Source organism: Sardina pilchardus, chromosome 20, assembly GCF_963854185.1.
Source record: "Sardina pilchardus chromosome 20, fSarPil1.1, whole genome shotgun sequence".
NCBI classification, from domain to species: Eukaryota; Metazoa; Chordata; class Actinopteri; order Clupeiformes; family Clupeidae; genus Sardina; species Sardina pilchardus.
The window spans coordinates 10,457,126-10,474,363 of record NC_085013.1 but is presented as its reverse complement, the minus strand read 5'-3'; the positions used below and the strand labels follow the sequence as shown (position 1 = coordinate 10,474,363).

General features: G+C 45.6%; 2 protein-coding genes across 2 annotated transcripts in view; both read left to right on the top strand.

The window, feature by feature from the left end:
- Window positions 1-3,391, top strand: part of LOC134067462 (DNA (cytosine-5)-methyltransferase 3A-like) — a 42,456-nt gene extending 39,065 nt beyond the window's left edge. Inside the window, exon 23 of the mRNA XM_062522743.1 lies at window positions 13-3,391. Within this exon, the coding sequence (XP_062378727.1) occupies window positions 13-154 (142 nt within the window). The 3' untranslated portion in view covers window positions 155-3,391. The remainder of the gene's footprint in view (window positions 1-12) is intronic.
- A 678-nt stretch (window positions 3,392-4,069) lies between these two features.
- dpysl5a (dihydropyrimidinase like 5a) lies at window positions 4,070-17,199 on the top strand. Its single transcript, XM_062522733.1, has 13 exons — window positions 4,070-4,185; window positions 6,510-6,774; window positions 10,934-11,092; window positions 12,286-12,465; window positions 12,576-12,644; window positions 12,777-12,821; window positions 12,919-12,994; window positions 13,376-13,532; window positions 13,796-13,937; window positions 14,086-14,228; window positions 14,426-14,633; window positions 14,849-15,017; window positions 15,471-17,199. Exons 2-13 carry the CDS (start codon window positions 6,514-6,516, stop codon window positions 15,554-15,556), a joined length of 1,695 nt encoding a protein of 564 aa, XP_062378717.1. The 5' UTR covers window positions 4,070-4,185; window positions 6,510-6,513; the 3' UTR covers window positions 15,557-17,199.
- The last annotated feature ends 39 nt before the right edge of the window (window positions 17,200-17,238 follow it).

Here is a 17,238-nt window from a genome sequence, read left to right as displayed (position 1 = left end):
GTGTGTTTCCAGGATCTTCGGATTCCCTGTCCATTACACTGACGTGTCCAACATGAGCCGACTAGCCAGGCAAAGGCTTCTGGGCAGGTCGTGGAGTGTCCCTGTGATCCGCCACCTGTTTGCACCACTCAAAGAATACTTTGCCTGTGTTTAACTCCCTTTAAACACACGCTGCAATGATATATAGAAATATCTAAAAAAGAAAAAAACTACAAAAAAAAGCTCAATCACAAGAAAACTGACGTCTGACGAATTAACAAGAGCCTTGAAACTGTACTCTTGTATTATTTACAAGTCAACCATCAAAACGTAGATATTTCATGTTTTTTTTCCTGTTTTAAAAAAATGATTCTTTTTTATTCTATTTAATGTTTTTATATTCATTTTGACTTTTTAGCAGTGTTATCCAGTGTTTGAACTGATCTATGTGTGCAAGCTATACACAAGGCAAAGTTCCCTTCTCCAGACACTGAGTCCAAGTGAGGATGTTAAAAGATTCATTGGCGTCGGTAGAGAACATCTTAACCCACCCATACCTACATGGTCGGCAAACACTCAAACGTTTTCTGAGACCTCCATCACTGACGTGCGTCCTCAGTGTCTGGAGAGTACTTGTCTTCATGAATCCAAAACACCAGATCTCATATACCTCTTTGTTTACAGTTTCTATACACAACTGAAAGTAATAAAGGTACTACTGTAATAAGGTGACAAAAATGGTGCTCCGCGGAGGAACAAAACACCTCAACCCATGCGCCGTCTGTAGGGCAGGCCTGCTGGAACGCCTCACTAAAGGCACAAGGCTCGGGGACACAACCGAATCATGAACGAGACCAATATGCCATAGCTCACTTTAGCCTCAAAGGCCTGTTTTTTTTTTTTACTACTACTTACAACCTCTTTTACTGTTACGCAAAACTACAAAACTGGTGCTTTTTTTACTGAAACCTGCAAGCCTTCGGTTGCCATGGCCACTGGTCTGGGATTGGCCGCATGGGTTGGGCTGTTTGTTCCCCGCCCTCTTTCCTTGAGATGGACGTCTGAGAGGACGTGCGTCTCTTTTCCTGGCGTCCCTCAGACCGTCGTCGTTACTGTACACTTGCAGCAGGTGTGGCGGCAGCAGGGGAGGGACGTGTGTGTGTGTGGGCGGGTGTGTGTGCATGCACGTGTGTGATGTGTGCGTGGCAGGTGAACCCCCACCACCCACTCCCTCTCCACAAGCTAAACTCAAGTCAGGTGCAAACTTCAGCATATATGGTGCGGCTTCACGTGGTTCTTCTACCTTTTATAGCAACTTTTGTGCTTTATTACCAACTATATTGAGCACTTTTATACGTATCTTTCTGTTGTTTCTCTGGTATTTTTAAGATTTCTTTTTCTCTTGATTCATGTGAATGTTTTTTTGGTTCTTGTTTTTTTTTGTTCTATGATGTGAAACTCTAGTAATCTGGTGTATGATGTTTCTGGTGACCCGTAGGGCTGTGCCAGTCGATGTGAAAGAGTGATTTTTATTTTTTACCTTTTAATTTTTTTGTTTTGCTCGGAAATGTAGAAGTAAATCTGTTCTCATAGGCAGCAGGAGGATTTTTAACACAGAATGTTCTAGGTCCCTGGACCTATCACACTGTGGTGATGTTGAGCTGGGGACCTCTGAACCCGCTCCCCTCCCAAGTCCCAGCACAGGCAGGCACCTCTTTCTTCCCTTGTCTCCCGAGACCCCCTGGTTGTGACCAGGTAGTTTACTTACTGTCACTTTAACTCAAATATGAACTCAAATGATTGTAATCTGGATTGTAATTTCTCTTGTTTTTTTTGGTTTTTGTTTTCTATAGTAGGATAACTGAAGATGCAGGGTTTTGTCCCAAAAAAAAGGAAGATTGTTGTCGAGACATTTCACCTGCTTTGTAATTATTCTTGCTGAGTTATAGGAAAATGATGGCGCTTGTATGAGGCAGCAGAATTCTGATCATGTGTTTGAGAAAATGTTTCCCCCAAGTTGTGGCTGTCTCAGGAACAGAACCGGTCCTTAATCGAGATCCAGATTAGGGACAGAATTGCTCCTGGGTCAGTTGATATGTGGGATTCCACAGCACTGAATAGAGTTGTTCATTCAGACCAGTAGACTTTTAGAATTTGGATGCAGACTCCCCCTTTTCTTGTTCAGATTCAACCACAAAACCCAGATGCCGCGCTTGTCTCGGGTTTTTTGTACATTTTGTACATAACCTCTTCCTGTCGCTGTTTGGATTTCCTTGGAAATAGCCTATGAGATGTACAAATATAATTCTTTGCTAATATATATCAAGGAATTATGAATACTCAAATCAAAAAAAAAAAGAAAGAAACCTGATGAAATTGTTTGGATATTATTGACAAAATGTTGAGCAGCATAAGCTATGAAGCCTTTTGGAGGGGACAATATGATGCCCTTTAAAAAAAAAAAAAAATATTTATGAATTTATTTTTTAATTCTCAAGCAGGGAGAGGATGCGTTTGTGAAGTGATGAGGACAGTTAGAACAGTCTCATCTGGACCGCACAGCCCTACATCGCCTCAGCCAGTTTCTCTCTCTCGTTCTCTCTCTCCCTCTGTCTCTGCTGCATTCAGTTTGTTTGTTTTTTTGGCTTTTCTTTTTTCTATTGTACTAAAAAGAGGGATTGTAGGTGTTTCCTAAGGTGCTAAACATTTTATCAAATTGAGGAAAAAAAATATATTGTTTGGAAGAGAAAATAAACCTTGTCTGACTGTTTTTAAGTTCCTTGTAGTCTGGGTTTAAGCGCTGTGGCTTGGCTCACTCCTCTGATGAGTATGTTAACAAAGGCATTTAACTTTGTACTTGAATGATAAATAATGGAACAGGTTCTTATATTGTCTTAGACTAGACATGGCTGTAGTTGGTGCTTATCTGTGGGGTATAATCATGCGTTCATATTGGGAAGTAAGATAAGAAAAAAAAAGATTTTTGTAATCATGTTTACTGTTCACTTATGTATCTGCTTAGTGCCCAGTGGCATTGCTTCTTAATCTCGCATTCCAGGCAGCCCCCTCCCAACCCCCCATGTTGGATTTGATTTATATATAAATATATATATAACTCTGTCTTTTGTTATCAACAACTTTGATATTTATTTGGCTACAACTCTTGGAGACGGCTCGGATCCTTTATATATCGCAGTGTCTCTGTTTTATCCCTTTTTGTGATTATTTCTTCATGTATCATACCTGTTTCCGGCGTCTCGCTGCCCTCTCGAATCTCCGCGCATACAGCAGATGTAGCAGTCATTCTCTCCCTCTTTCTCTCTCTCTCTCTCCTTGCTCTGCGGCCAGAGAGAGGGGGGAGGGAGCCTTATGTCCCTGTGCTGGAGAACACTTGAATAAATGTTTTGTTTTTGTGCAAAAGTTGCTCCTGTTATTCTTTTTGACCCACTGCTAGACCAAGTCAGACTACTTCCGTCAGTCCATTAACAGTGGATTATTCCATACAGTACCTACCTGCATCAGATACTAGGCCTAAGGACACTGAATAATTAAGTTGGGCTAATAAGTTTTTTTTTTTCTTTTTCTTTTTTTTTTTAAAGCAAAGGCGAGCTGTCATTGTGACATTTTTCTCTTTAGGGTCTGTTAGAGCATTTCCCCAGAGGGACAAACTCATTAATGTTTTAAAGCCTTTTACTGTGCTATTAATGACCTGCGTCTGGAGCGTAACAAGATTGTGTTGCCTCCTGTCTCGTCTGTTCACACCAATAGCCACAGAGGGTCAGGGCCAATGCAGTTCACAAAGGATGACATCTTTTTCCTCCCTGCGTTATACACTCTTCTTACTTCCCTTGCATGACATGTGAATTAAAGTTTATTAGTAGACCTGACTTGTTGCGGTTGTCTGTCCCCGTGACTATTCTACCCACTGTTGAGACGGGCTTTGGCACAAACCCCGGATGAGACGGCACGCCCAAGCAGCAACGCTATTGGTCAAGGCAGCGAAAAAAGCCTTACGCTCAGACGCTGATTGGAGCTCCTGCTTGTCGCCCTCTTGGATGCTGCGAGTGGAGGGTGTGCTGTGCGGGCTGGACCGGGGAAAGCATCTGCTGGTGTCTGCTCGTGTCTACTGGAGGGTGGCATCGGCGGTCATTGTTTGCTGCTATTGATTGTACGCTAAGGATCAATTTGGGAACGTTGCTGTGAAAGGTATGGTTCTTGCGCACTATTTGCACTACCATATGTCTCAACATCATACCACCAGCTAGAAATCTAGACAATATTGCGGTCTAAGGCACATAATTGGTGTCACTGGTTTTATGGCCATGATGAACACTGAATAGGTAGCTAGTTGCACTGCTCTGAATTGCATTGTTTTGCGCCGGGTGTGTGTATACGGGGCCGGTGTTTCGTCATTCTCTCGTTTACATTATGCATACAACACTAATGTTCATTAATCTCCATGCCATAGTTGTTCATAGCTCCTGAACCTTAAGAGACCGGCTGTCTCGGTGATGGTGCAACATTTTACTTATGGCTAGGTAGGGTGAACAATGAGTACTATGCAGTCGGTAGACTGCTATGTATGTTTCTAACAACTCATGCATCATCATTATCATCGCTGTGTTTTTATAGGGCAGCCTGTAAATGTTGGGTGGTGTTTTGTCGTGGTTCAGTGTGAACGATTCTCTATTAGAATAGGGTTTGGCCTCTTCTTTGTGTGTTATAGACTCGGGAGCGTCTTGTGGGATGGGTCTCACTTTCTGAAAACCCTGCATGGCTTGATCCCGATGAAAAGCATCCGGTTATATTAATGTTGTAATGTTTATTTGGAATGAAGTTTGTGGAAACACCCCATCCACACCCACTGATTTATGATCATGAGTTGTGTCCCGGACGTTGAAAGTATCCTGTAAGCAACCTAAGAGCACGTCTTCTTCAATAAATCACTTATACGACCCGGAGGCATGTGGTCTATTTTTGCCACCTGCCATCTCATCTCATGCCTCATTACGGTGCCGATATGCATCTCAGAGTATTGTTGAATTGTAGTTCTATCACAACATAATGAACATAATGGCCATTTATCTTATCACAAACCCATACTAAGAGTGCTTAAGTGATTTACACCAGCACGGCTCTCTCACACCCTCTGAGATCCCAGTGGGCTTTAAATAAAAGTGATGTGTAACATTGAGTTCATAAGAGAGGTGTGATATAATTCAGAAAATGGGTCAGATGTGGTAACTGACTGAGAGCAAATAGGCCTGTGTTTTGTATTTTGTATGAGGTGCCGGAAGGAGTGAGGAGATGGAGCTGAGTGGTGCTGTGCCCCCTGCACTGGTGCAGATTCCATGGGGCTCCCCCCCCTCGCCCTCCCTCCTCTCTACCCCCACAGCAGAAGCAGTAGCAGGGAGGATGAGGGAGGGGGAGACCACCATGCCGTAGTCCTGCCGCACCCACACACACCCATGCACGCACGCACACATACAGTCACGCACACAGCTTCACAGGCACGCACACTGCCTCATTCGCGCACTCGACCAGCCATGGATTTGCAGCCACACACACACACACACACACAGAGAGACCATGTATAATTATGGACAGATGCACTCACGCTTCTATTCACACCTTAAACAATTACTACTCAACAACAACTAAACACCACACAAACACTTCACACACACCCCTCCCCCCCCCACACACACACAAGCTCTCAAATGCCTATTCATATTAACTCTGCATTAAGCCCTTACTGGAGTTCCACCCCAAACTCAGGCGCAACCTCTTAGATAACTCAGGCTGGGCAAGAGGCCCACTTGGGCTCTCTCCCCAACATCAGCTCCCAGTCAGCCGGCCCAACATGCTGTAGCACTTACTCCACCCCTCAAACTAAGCACCCTTGGGGTGGGGTGGAGGAGGTGGAGGAGGTGGGGGGGGGGGGTGGACTTGAAGCAGTGGCCTAGTTTGAGACAGGCGCAGACCGTGTTCTCCTCGTCAGAACCGAGCGACGCTCCTCAGCTGTGCTCTGAGAGGCAGCACCCGGAGAGTGTCTCTCTCTCCTCCCTTCCCCTCCGAACTCGACTGCCAGACTGATGTCATCATCACACGTCTCGCTCGAGGTCTGTCACCCGGAGCCTCCGAGCGATGTCACATCCGTCCTGTCGGATCGCTCGTCAGCGCCTCGTGTTGATGAGTCGAGCTGTTTAGTCATGTCTGCTGTGTCTCCAGTCCCTCCTTAGTTACTCCAATGTCTTTATCTCTCTCTCTCCATCTCTCCCACTACTTGGTTTCCCTCCTCCTTGCCTCATCCACTGCTCCTTATTGGATCTTCTAAAAACCTTCCCACCCCTCCTTCTCTCGCTATCTCTTCTGTTCTCTCTTTTCTTTGTCTTTCTCTCCTTTCGATCGTCCCGGCGCTCTCTCTCTCTCTTTCCTCCAACATTTGACTCCATTTCTCCTCTCCTCTCTTTCTTCTGACTTTCTCCTCCTGTCTTCCTCCCCTCTCTCCTCCCTTTTCTGTCTGTCAGAATCATGTCTTCCAGTGCATCAACGGCACGGATCCTCATCAAGGGGGGGAAGGTGGTGAACGATGACTTCACGCAGGAGGCCGACGTCTACATCGAGAACGGCGTCATCCAGCAGGTGGGCAAGGAGCTGATGATCCCGGGCGGCGCCAAGGTCATCGACGCCTCGGGAAAGCTGGTGATGCCCGGCGGCTTGGACACCTGCGTGCACCTGAACGAGAGCTTCATGAACGCCACGCCCGCCGATGACTTCTACAGTGGGACCAAGGTGGGTACCTACCAGCCCAGGCATGGGGACTTCGTTGGGGCTTTTGTGCATGCAAGAATAGTCTTTACTTCGGCTTACATTTTACAGTAACAATGTGAAATGGTTATAGTGAATAGCATATAAACAGTGTCATTTTCCAATATGTAACAGTGCAAGTCAATGCACTATTGACCAGATTGAATACACAGCAAATGCTCTGATGACTTGAGATTGCAGCTGCATTGACTTAATTGCTTGCCTCACTGGCAGAATGGTTTGTAAATCCTTTATCGCCGCTGATGTGCTGCCTCTGGTGCAAGTACTTAGGTTTGGGTTGGTGATTTGGGTCATTTCCTGAGATACTGTGTTTGCTCCAGATGTTGTACCCCACACATCTGTGCTCTATTGAGTGTTGAGTGTCCTGGTAGAGGCAGTATTGCCTCAGGCAACAACACTGGAAGTCAAGTGGATTTTTTTTATCAGTGAGGGATGTTCACCGTGACAGCCCGCCGACCCACTAAAATATGATATTTTTCATGGAAAAGAAGTAGAAGAATTTTGCCTTGGGCACTAAACACGCCCAGATTCCCACTTGCAATCTCCTCTGCATATTTCTCCTACACCATGGATATACAGTATGGCTGAATATCTGAATATCTCAGAGTAACACAGAGTCTAGGTCTGATAGCAATTTAAGGAACCTAGCTGAGGATCCCACCCCAAAAGGCCTCTGGCTGTCTTAGTTGGGATTCTGTCCGTGTGAGAAGCCTTCAGTTCCTAATCACCATGAAGACGGCTGACGGAAGCCGGCGCACATGGAGAGCATGAGGTGCTAAAAATAAGCTCTTTTCAAATCAAAAATAGCTAAAAAGAGCACAGTGGCTCTGTTATGTTAAGTTGTCAGTGCAGAATGATGACTTGACCAGGGGTTCAATGATCTTCAAGCATTGCCAAAGCTGTGATGTGCACCACTATTTGGGCTAAATAGATTATTCTATTGCATGCACAGTTATTGCACTTTAAAGATGACAGGCTGTAGAATTTCTCTGCTTAGCTTCATCGGTCTTTAGTGTAACTGGCATTTCCTCAGGTCCAGATGAAAGAGGAATATGTCACACACCCACAGATTGGCACTTTCTTACTGGTGCCATCTTGTGTATCATCTTACTGGTCCAGCACCATCTGACACACACAGTGCTTATAAACTGTCTCACAGTTCTTATCCCATCATCTGATTAGTCCTGTGTAATCGAGACAGATTTACCATGAACACCCCCCTGAGTAAAAAAAGGGGGGGCAAAGACCATTGTAAGAAACCATTGCTCGATATGTTAGTCTATACAGCCCATATACAGTACAATATGCTCAGACATGGTATTTGTCTGTAATGTCTGCATTATCTGCATCAGTGCTCTATAAGAGAACAAATCTCAAAACTAGTTGGAGGTTGCATAGTGTACAGTGTGAAATTGGATGTTATTTTGGGGCGTTTTGCTAGGTCAACTACAGTATGCATGTATGTGTTGCTATAGGCATGGACATCGATTGAAGGGGCGAGGCATGATAACTAATGGGTCAACAGTGTTGTTAGGACACTTGTGGAAGGTGAAACAGAGCTTTGAGAGTGGGGTGGGGGAACGGGGTTGGGTGTGTATGTGTGTGTGTGTCTGTGTTGGGGGGGAGTGTCTGTGGTGGGGCTCTGTGGAACAGTAGGGTGAAAGTGGAGAGGGAAATCGATCAGGGGGTATTTCACGTGTCTGTGGAGCCATCTGCTACCCCCTTTCATCTCCACTCTCTCCAGCATGGCTGCCCTCCCTCTTTCCTACTCCCTCACTCTCTCTTTCTCCCCACTGAATCCCATCAGTCTTACTCCCTTCTCCTCTCCTCTCCAGCCCTGCCTCCTCTCTCCTCTCCTCTCCTCCCCTGCCTCCTCTCTCCTCTCCTCTCCTTTCCTGCCTCCCTCTCTCCTCTCCTCTCCAGCCCTGCCTCCTCTCTCCTCTCCTCTCCTCCCCTGCCTCCTCTCTCCTCTCCTTTCCTTTCTCCCTCTCTCCTCTCCTCTCCTCTCCTTTCCAGCCCTGCCTCCTCTCTCCTCTCCTCTCCTCTTCTCTCCAGCCCTGCCTCCTCTCTCCTCTCCTCTCCTCCCCTGCCTCCTCTCTCCTCTCCTCTCCTCCCCTGCCTCCTCTCTCCTCTCCTTTCCTGCCTCCCTCTCTCCTCTCCTCTCCTCTCCAGCCCTGCCTCCTCTCTCCTCTCCTCTCCTCTTCTCTCCAGCCCTGCCTTCTCTCTCCTCTCCTCTCCTCCCCTGCCTCCTCTCTCCTCTCCTCTCCTTTCCTGCCTCCCTCTCTCCTCTCCTCATCTCCACTCTCCCCAGCATGGCTGCCCTCCCTCTTTCCTACTCTCTCATTCTCCCTCCTGAATCCCATCAGTCTTACTCCCTGCTCCTCTCCTCCTCTCCTCTCCTCCCCCGCCTCCTCTCCCCTCTCCCCCTCTCCTCTCCTCTCCTCCCCTGCCTCCCTCTCTCCTCTGCTGTCAGCTCTTTTCCTCTCTCCTCTCTCTCCTCTCCCTGGAGGATTCATTGCTTCAATTTCTTTTTTATTCTCTTCTCTCAGTCTCTCTCATCTTCCCTTTTCTTCTCCTCTCCTCTCTCTTCTCCCCTCTTCTTTCTTGACACATCCAGTGGAATTCCTAAGTTTATTATGTGTGTTCTCCTCTCTCCTTCATATTCTCCCTCCAGCTCTCCTCTCCTCCCATCTCCGTCTCCCCCACTCTATCCCAGCAAATCCCACAAGTGGTGCGCTCGTGGGAATTCTGACTGGCTGCTCTATCAATGCAAATGGACTTGTTTCCCCCATTGCTTAGATTGGCAAAGCACAGGCTAATATACTTAAGCGTACACAAATCAGTTTATATTTAAGGACAACATTGATTTGAATATGTCTTGGGCTAGTAGGGATGTTTAATCAAGTGTGTTCTGCACTGTTTTAAATATTACAATAAGGCACAGTGCACTGAGTTGAATTGGGATAGTCTCCAGTGGCACTTAAGTTCTATAGACAGTTTGTTTACTGGAACAATACACTGTTGCTGTATTATAGAGGTGAATATACTGTAGAACCAGGCAATTTGTATAGCTCACTGAACAGAGTCTGAATGAGGGCTTAAGTCTGGTCTTAGTACCGTCACAGTGCATTACCAAACACACACGCACACGCACACGCACACACACACACACACACACACACACACACACACACACACACACACACACACACACACACACACACACACACACACACACACACACACACACAGTGAACCAAGCTGTGCTTGAGAAGACAAATGAGGGAGCTGTTTCTAAATGGTCATTGTTTGGTGTTGCAGATACAAGTGGCATTTTCTCCTCCCTCTTTCTCTATTCTCTCTCTCCTTCTCTCCTCTCTCTCTCATTCTTTCTCTACCTCCATCTCTCTCTCTCATTCTTTCTCTCCCTCCCTCTCTCTCAATATCACTCTCTCTCTCTCTTCCCGTACACCCTCCTCTTATACATACTCCTCCCCTGACGGTTGTCGTGGGCGTGGCCTTACACATACACAAATGCTGATCGGTTTCTGTTGCCATAGAGACGGAGGGACTGCTGTAAAGACTGCTGCAAAGTCTTTTCAGTTGACTCATTGTGCTCATAGACAATGGCCGTCAAATACCTCGTGCCCCCCACCCCCACTTGCCTCTCATCGAGGCTTAAAGAGCGAAGGCACTCAGGACCGATGCACACTCATGAGAACGGACACGTGTGCACTCACACAAACACACACACATATTTCCCCACTCCTTATTTCTCATATGTAGTTCATACATTATCTCCCAACATTTTCTTGCTTTTAGAATGAATGTAAGTTCCCTTTCATATTTCATGTAGCATCAATCATAGGGATATGAAACTTCACTTTCAATAAACAATTGTATACATTTCTACCTCTGTACCTATACCTTGCTTATAGCATGGTATAGTATCATTTAATCCTTTATTATGCCTTTATCAATCTGTTAATAAAGCAATTTCTTTGCACCTTTGGTTGAATCCAAACTGCATTTCATCTGTGTTGTACCGGCTCAGTGACATTTAATCTGAATCTAATCTGTTCTAATATAATCTAATCTATTCATTGTAATCCCCCCTCCATAGGCGGCTCTGGCTGGAGGCACCACCATGGTGATTGATCTGGTGCTGCCTGAGAGGAACGAGTCTCTGCTGGAGGCGTATGAGAACACTCGCTCTGTGGCCGACGCCAAGACCTGCTGTGACTACGCCCTACATGTGGGCGTCACCTGGTGGGGGCCTAAGGTAACTCAAACACCCCACCACACCACAGCCCCCCCCCCCCCCCCCCCACACACACACACACACACCTACACCTGAGAATCCCTGCCCTACATCCACACTGCACCAATTACCCTCACAGACACAGTTCAGAGCGATAAAGCAGGAGTGCATATTCTTAATGTGTGCTTGAGTTTCACTGATATCCTCATAAAAATGACTCAGATGAAACTCACAACAGCTTGCAGGACAGTAGAATTACATCTGTGTGCTCTAATGGAAGCAAATCCTTGGCTTTGGCATTATCAGCTTCATGTACCTCATAACCTGTCAGTTAAAGAGACCCTATGCAACTTTCTGCAGGAGACGATCGCTCCTTATTTACATCTGGAAGTCTGAGACGAAGAACCACGCTTGCAATTTATATATTTAAATATAGCCTATACATGTATAAATATACACGCTAAAGCTGTCGGGGAAGCTCTGCAGAGAAAATGCAAGCATAAAACGAGCGAAAACGAAAAACGAAACCGAAACCAGAGATGAAATCGCCAATCCTGCTTAGTTCCTCTTTAAACAATGGTCACACGCTATCATAAAAAAAAAAAAAAAAACTCTGTCTGTATATTGACATTGAGTCACAATATGTAAATCTAATATTTTAGTTACGGCCCGGACAGGATCAGATATGCATCTCACATGTGCATATGCATATTCACCTCTATTCGCCTAATTTAGGGGACTAAGATGTCCCCCAGTGTTCCTCAGTTTTTACAAGAACTGAAACAGAGGACCAGCCCTTGCGCCAGAGTGAGCTGAAAGATCTAGCTGTGACAGAAAAGGGCACAGAGGGGTGTGGTGTTGTGCAGATGCCATCTCTCAGCATGTTGGCATCCTCTGCTGGGCCACAGGGGCACTGCATTTAAGATGGGACATTTGGCTGAGATGATGCGACACTATTATGACCTGCATCCAAGCAAAAAGGATTTTTACCTTTTAAGTTTGCATGAGGAGTATAGTGTTTGCAGGTATTTGTTTTTCAAGCCTTTCAGGCCATTTACAGTACATAGAAACAATTCAGGAGTAGTATTTTTAATTATTACAGTATGTACCTCCATGAACTGGCCCTTATTGTTGACCCCAACCCCAACCCCAATGTCAAAGACACCACACACTAATTGAGTGAGTGTCCCCTTGCCTCTCTGTGATGGTTGCAGGTTCGTGCCCAGATGGAGTCGCTGGTGCGGGAGAAGGGCGTGAACTCCTTCCACATGTTCATGGCCTACAAGGACCTGTACATGCTGAGGGACAGCGAGCTCTTCCAGGTGCTGCAGCACTGCAAGGACATCGGCGCCGTCGCCCGCGTCCACGCCGAGAACGGAGAGCTGGTGGCTGAGGTCAGCGATGCTTGTGTTCTTCAACAGAACCACATGAAGAGGTGGTGTTTCCTTTGACGTGCCTTGTGTCATTAAGAATGCATTCAAGCCTTTTGTTTTTAATCCTTTAGGGAGCAAAAGAGGCTTTAGACCTCGGCATCAGTGGCCCAGAGGGCATTGAGATCAGCCGTCCAGAGGAGGTGAGGATTTGGAATTCTGAAATCGTCTCTTGCTGTCTCATGAGTTTTAGCATGTAGCCAGCGCTAGCTGCTCTAACTCATTAGTGGAGGATAATTCTCACTCTAACAGTTATAATCTTCATTCATCCACAGCTGGAGGCAGAAGCTACCCACCGTGCCATTACCATTGCCAACAGAGTGAGTATGACTGCGTCCAGAACATTACAGTGCCAAATAGATCATTCATTTGGGACAGTATTTATACGGGGGTGAATATGTTCATATTTCTCCACAGGCACACTGCCCCATCTACCTAGTGAATGTCTCGAGTATGTCTGCTGGGGATGTGGTGGCTACTGCCAAGATGCAAGGTAGGTGACAACAATATGACAATAATTATCACAATGTCACAATGGCCAACATTATTCAAGAGGTGCCATAATCATTTGTATATTTTGTCATTGCCAGAGAGCAAAGCCTACTAAAGATAACAGCGTATTGTGTGTATATTTGTGGGTAATGGTGTGCTTCTATTTTAAATAACATTTGTCATTGGATATACTTTACAGTATGCTAGTTTCATTAAGACGGATATCTCTCTCTCTCTCTGTGTGTGTGTGTTTGTGTGTGTGTGTGTGTGTGTGTGTGTGTGTGTGTGTGTGTGTGAATGTATATGTGGGTGTGTGTGTGTGTGTGTGTGTGTGTGTGTGTGTGTGAGGTGTGTCTCTGTGTGTGTTCATTCATACACACAGGGAAGGTGGTCCATGGGGAGACGACCATGGCCCATGCTGTGATGAACGGGCTCCAGTACTACCACCAGGACTGGGTCCACGCCGCTGCTTACGTCACCGTGCCCCCCCTGAGGCTCGACCCCAGCACCCCCAACTACCTGATGAGTCTCCTGGGAAAGTGAGTCCACCCCTCCGGTACCTGGTCATTACAGGCTCAGCAGCTGTTACTGCACTAGGTGTTGTTTAGAGCTAACAATGCTAACAAAGGGTTTAGGTGCAAGAGCTGTTTATCTGAGGTAGGGTTAAAAGTCTGTAAATCATCTTTAATCTGATCTGTCTCTTTAATATGATTTGATGAATATCTGATGTCATGTGTGATCTGATATGATGGTAGAGCGACTGTGGTCTAAATGAAGGTGATTTGATTATCTCTTGCATCAGTGACACTCTAAATGTAGTGGTGTCAGACCACCGGCCCTTCACCACCAAGCAGAAAGCCATGGGCAAAGACGACTTCACCAAGATCCCGCACGGAGTCCCCGGCATCCAAGACCGCATGAGTGTCATCTGGGAGAGAGGAGTGGTAAGGGATGAAAGTCAGGAACAACATGACAAACAACGTCTTAGCCATAAGTTATCTTTGTCGTTAAATCATCTTTAAATAGAATGCTGACGTCATGCAAGAGAAAACAAATATTAAGACAACTTTGTATTTTCGTCATGGCTACCAGGTTGGAGGCAAAATGGATGAGAACCGATTCGTTGCTGTGACCAGCTCGAACGCAGCCAAAATCTACAACCTTTACCCACGCAAGGGTCGCATCATCCCAGGGGCTGATGCCGACGTGGTGGTCTGGGACCCTGACGCAGCCAGGTACAGAGTGCTCTGCTGTCTAGTAGGGAGAACACTCCCTTGCTGGATGTTTAGCTTTGCTCTGTTGACTAAAGCACTGTCATTTTGTGTCAATGTTTAGATAAAACATATTCCTTATAAATTCGTCAGATATAACACTGTGATGAAAGTATTTATTGTGTGTGTGTGTGTGTGTGTGTGTGTTCGTGCACTCCTAGGACGATCTCTGTGGACACACAAGTGCAAGGAGGAGACGTAAACCTTTATGAGGGCTTGCGTTGCCATGGCGTCCCACTGGTCACGATCAGCCGTGGCCGTGTGGTGTATGAGAATGGCATCTTCACCTGCGCCGAGGGATCCGGAAAGTTCTACCCCCTGCGGACATTCCCTGATTACCTGTACAAGAAGATGGTCCAGAGAGAGAAGGTACTGTCCAGTTCCACTACTCCACTGTGGCAACAGTGCAGTAGTGTCCAAAAGCTATAGCATACATTAGCAGAAATTAGTTGTGTAATTCCAGTGATTATAACATGATATCTGCTTGCATGTCTTGTGTGTGCATGTGTGTGCGTGTGCGTGTGCGTGTGCGTGTGCGTGTGCGTGTGCGTGTGCGTGTGCGTGTGTGTGTGTCTCATGATCAGTGCCAGGCTCTGAAGGGGGTGGAGCGTACTCCCTATGAAGGTGACGTAGCTGCGGTGAACTCAGGGAAGAAGGACTGCGGCGGCTCAGATGGAGAGACGCCCTCATCTCGCCCCTCCACCCGTCATGGAGGAGTGAGAGACCTGCACGAGTCCAGCTTCAGTCTATCTGGTAAACTCGCTTTCTCTTGCTCTTTTTCTCTCTCTTTCTCTCTATCTCTCTCTCTCTCTGTCTCTCTCTCTCTCTCTCTGTCTTTCCTTCTTTCTCTTTCTCTCTATTTGTTTCTCTCAAACACATACTGTAAGCACATGCAACTAACACAAAAGCACACACACACACACACACACACACACACACACACACACACACGCACACACACACACACACACACAAACACACACACACACACACATACACAAACACACAGGGAGACACAAACACATTCACTAATCAGACATCACACAGCACAAAGTGTCCCATGTTAAGCCTGTCTGATAAGCACACCCCAGCAACAACCTCTTAAAAGGTAATGCAATCCTCGTATTACAAAGGGGATCCCCCCGCTTACTGCGGCTAATGCTACGCGGCTAATCTGTGTGGTCTCTCTTCCATTGGTTCTGGCAGGTGCCCAGATTGACGATAACGTCCCTAAGAGGGCCTCCGCCCGCATCCTGGCGCCCCCTGGTGGTCGCTCCAGCGGCATCTGGTAAATCTGACACACAGCACTTCCTGGACCAAAACGACTGAGCCAGAGTTCATTAGGAAGACCCCCACCCCCTACTTCCCACCAGGCTCCCCTCATGTATCTAAAATCTCATGGTGCACTCCACAATAAATACCGAGCAAAAAAAAAGTAGCACTATTCTGCCTGATCCAACACGGAAAGATACCTGGATGATTTGATTGTTGCCTGTGAATGATTTGATTGTTTTCAATGTGAGTTATAGGAAATGTGTAGAAACAAAAAGCTGCAATTTAGACAAAACAAAAGTCCCAAAGAAAGTGAATTTTGACATTTGGATATGAGGGTTATATGATCGAATGAATGCATCAGTGGTCCAGTTAGAACCAGAGGCTTGAAGCTTATACTCATCTCTTTTGTTACCTCATTAACCACACAGCATTCATCTTTCTTTGCGGTGTCTGGTTTCAGTGACTTTGAGTTTTTCTCGGACGTACCAGACCTCCTTACTGTTATTTATTTGAGTCAGTCTGGATTGATCTAATAGTATTTTTTTATATTTTATTCTTCAGGCACATAATTGTATGTTTACCTCATTGTGGTACATTTGGAGTTGCACTTGTACTCTTTTTAAAACATTCCTGCCTTCCTTTTGTTTTTGTGTGGAGTGAAATCAGCTGGAAATATGTGTGTAAAGACTGGAATGACCATTAGCCTGCACCTATGCCTCTATAATAGTTCACTGACGTTTCTGACAAATAGACTGTTCACAAAAAAAAAACCAAGACGAAAGTCAAATTGAATGAACCGAAATCGGTTAGATTGATCACATACATGCGAATGTGAAATTTGAAGCCTTAGCGTGGATCATATTTCCTATCAAGTCTGTTGGCAGCAATCTAGCCACGATGTAGCACCTTCCTGTGGCCTGTTCCCTCACTTGAACAAACGTTAATCCACCTGATGTCCAGTGATGCCTACGAATGTCTCACAAAACTATTCCTGCACACGTTTCTGTACTTCTGGTCTTGAGTCACTCATGCTCCACCACCACAATGGTAGGCCAGGATATTACTTTTACTAGAAATTAAAGCACTGGAATATGTTACTAATGTATGATTGTTTTCAAGTTACAGCCTATTTTAATTCGTTTTTTTTTCTCAAACTTTACAAGTGTATGTCTACAGTTTTAATTGCAACTGGCCTTGATCCTGCTTGGAGGCAGGTACATGTATTATTTTAATTTCTAGATTGAAGTGACTGGACCCCTAGCTCTTAGTGTCAACTCTGCTGGGCTCCAATCTCCGATCACTTATTTCTTTTATGTTGTTCTTTCCTCTATTTTCTTTCCTTCTTATTATCCCATCCTTTCCTCCACTTTTCCTGTCCTCTCACTGTTCTTCTCTGTCAATGAGGTTACAAAATCAGACTCTCACATGTGACAAGATCTGCACTGAAGTGATTGTCTGGACCAAGTCTTTATATTTTCCTCATGAATGACAGGAGGACAGATGAGGGTGGTGTACAAATTTCTATTGGTGCTCAATATTTTCATGTATGTGTTATTTTATTTTAAACAATCTAATGCACTGTTTTCTTATTGTATTGTAAACCAGTGCTCTGTTGTGCACTGTTATGGTTTTAAACATGTTCACTACACAAGTAAGTGCAAATAAACCATCATCAAGTCTACTGGTTAAGTGCGGTCTT

Bases quoted from the DNA above. Each gene is read 5' to 3' on its own strand.
- dpysl5a (XM_062522733.1), top strand. From the start codon at position 6,514: ATGTCTTCCAGTGCATCAACGGCACGGATCCTCATCAAGGGGGGGAAG. The intron at 13,938-14,085 runs GTAAGGGATGAA...CATGGCTACCAG, and splicing joins TCATCTGGGAGAGAGGAGTG to GTTGGAGGCAAAATGGATGA. The intron at 15,018-15,470 runs GTAAACTCGCTT...TGGTTCTGGCAG, and splicing joins GTCCAGCTTCAGTCTATCTG to GTGCCCAGATTGACGATAAC.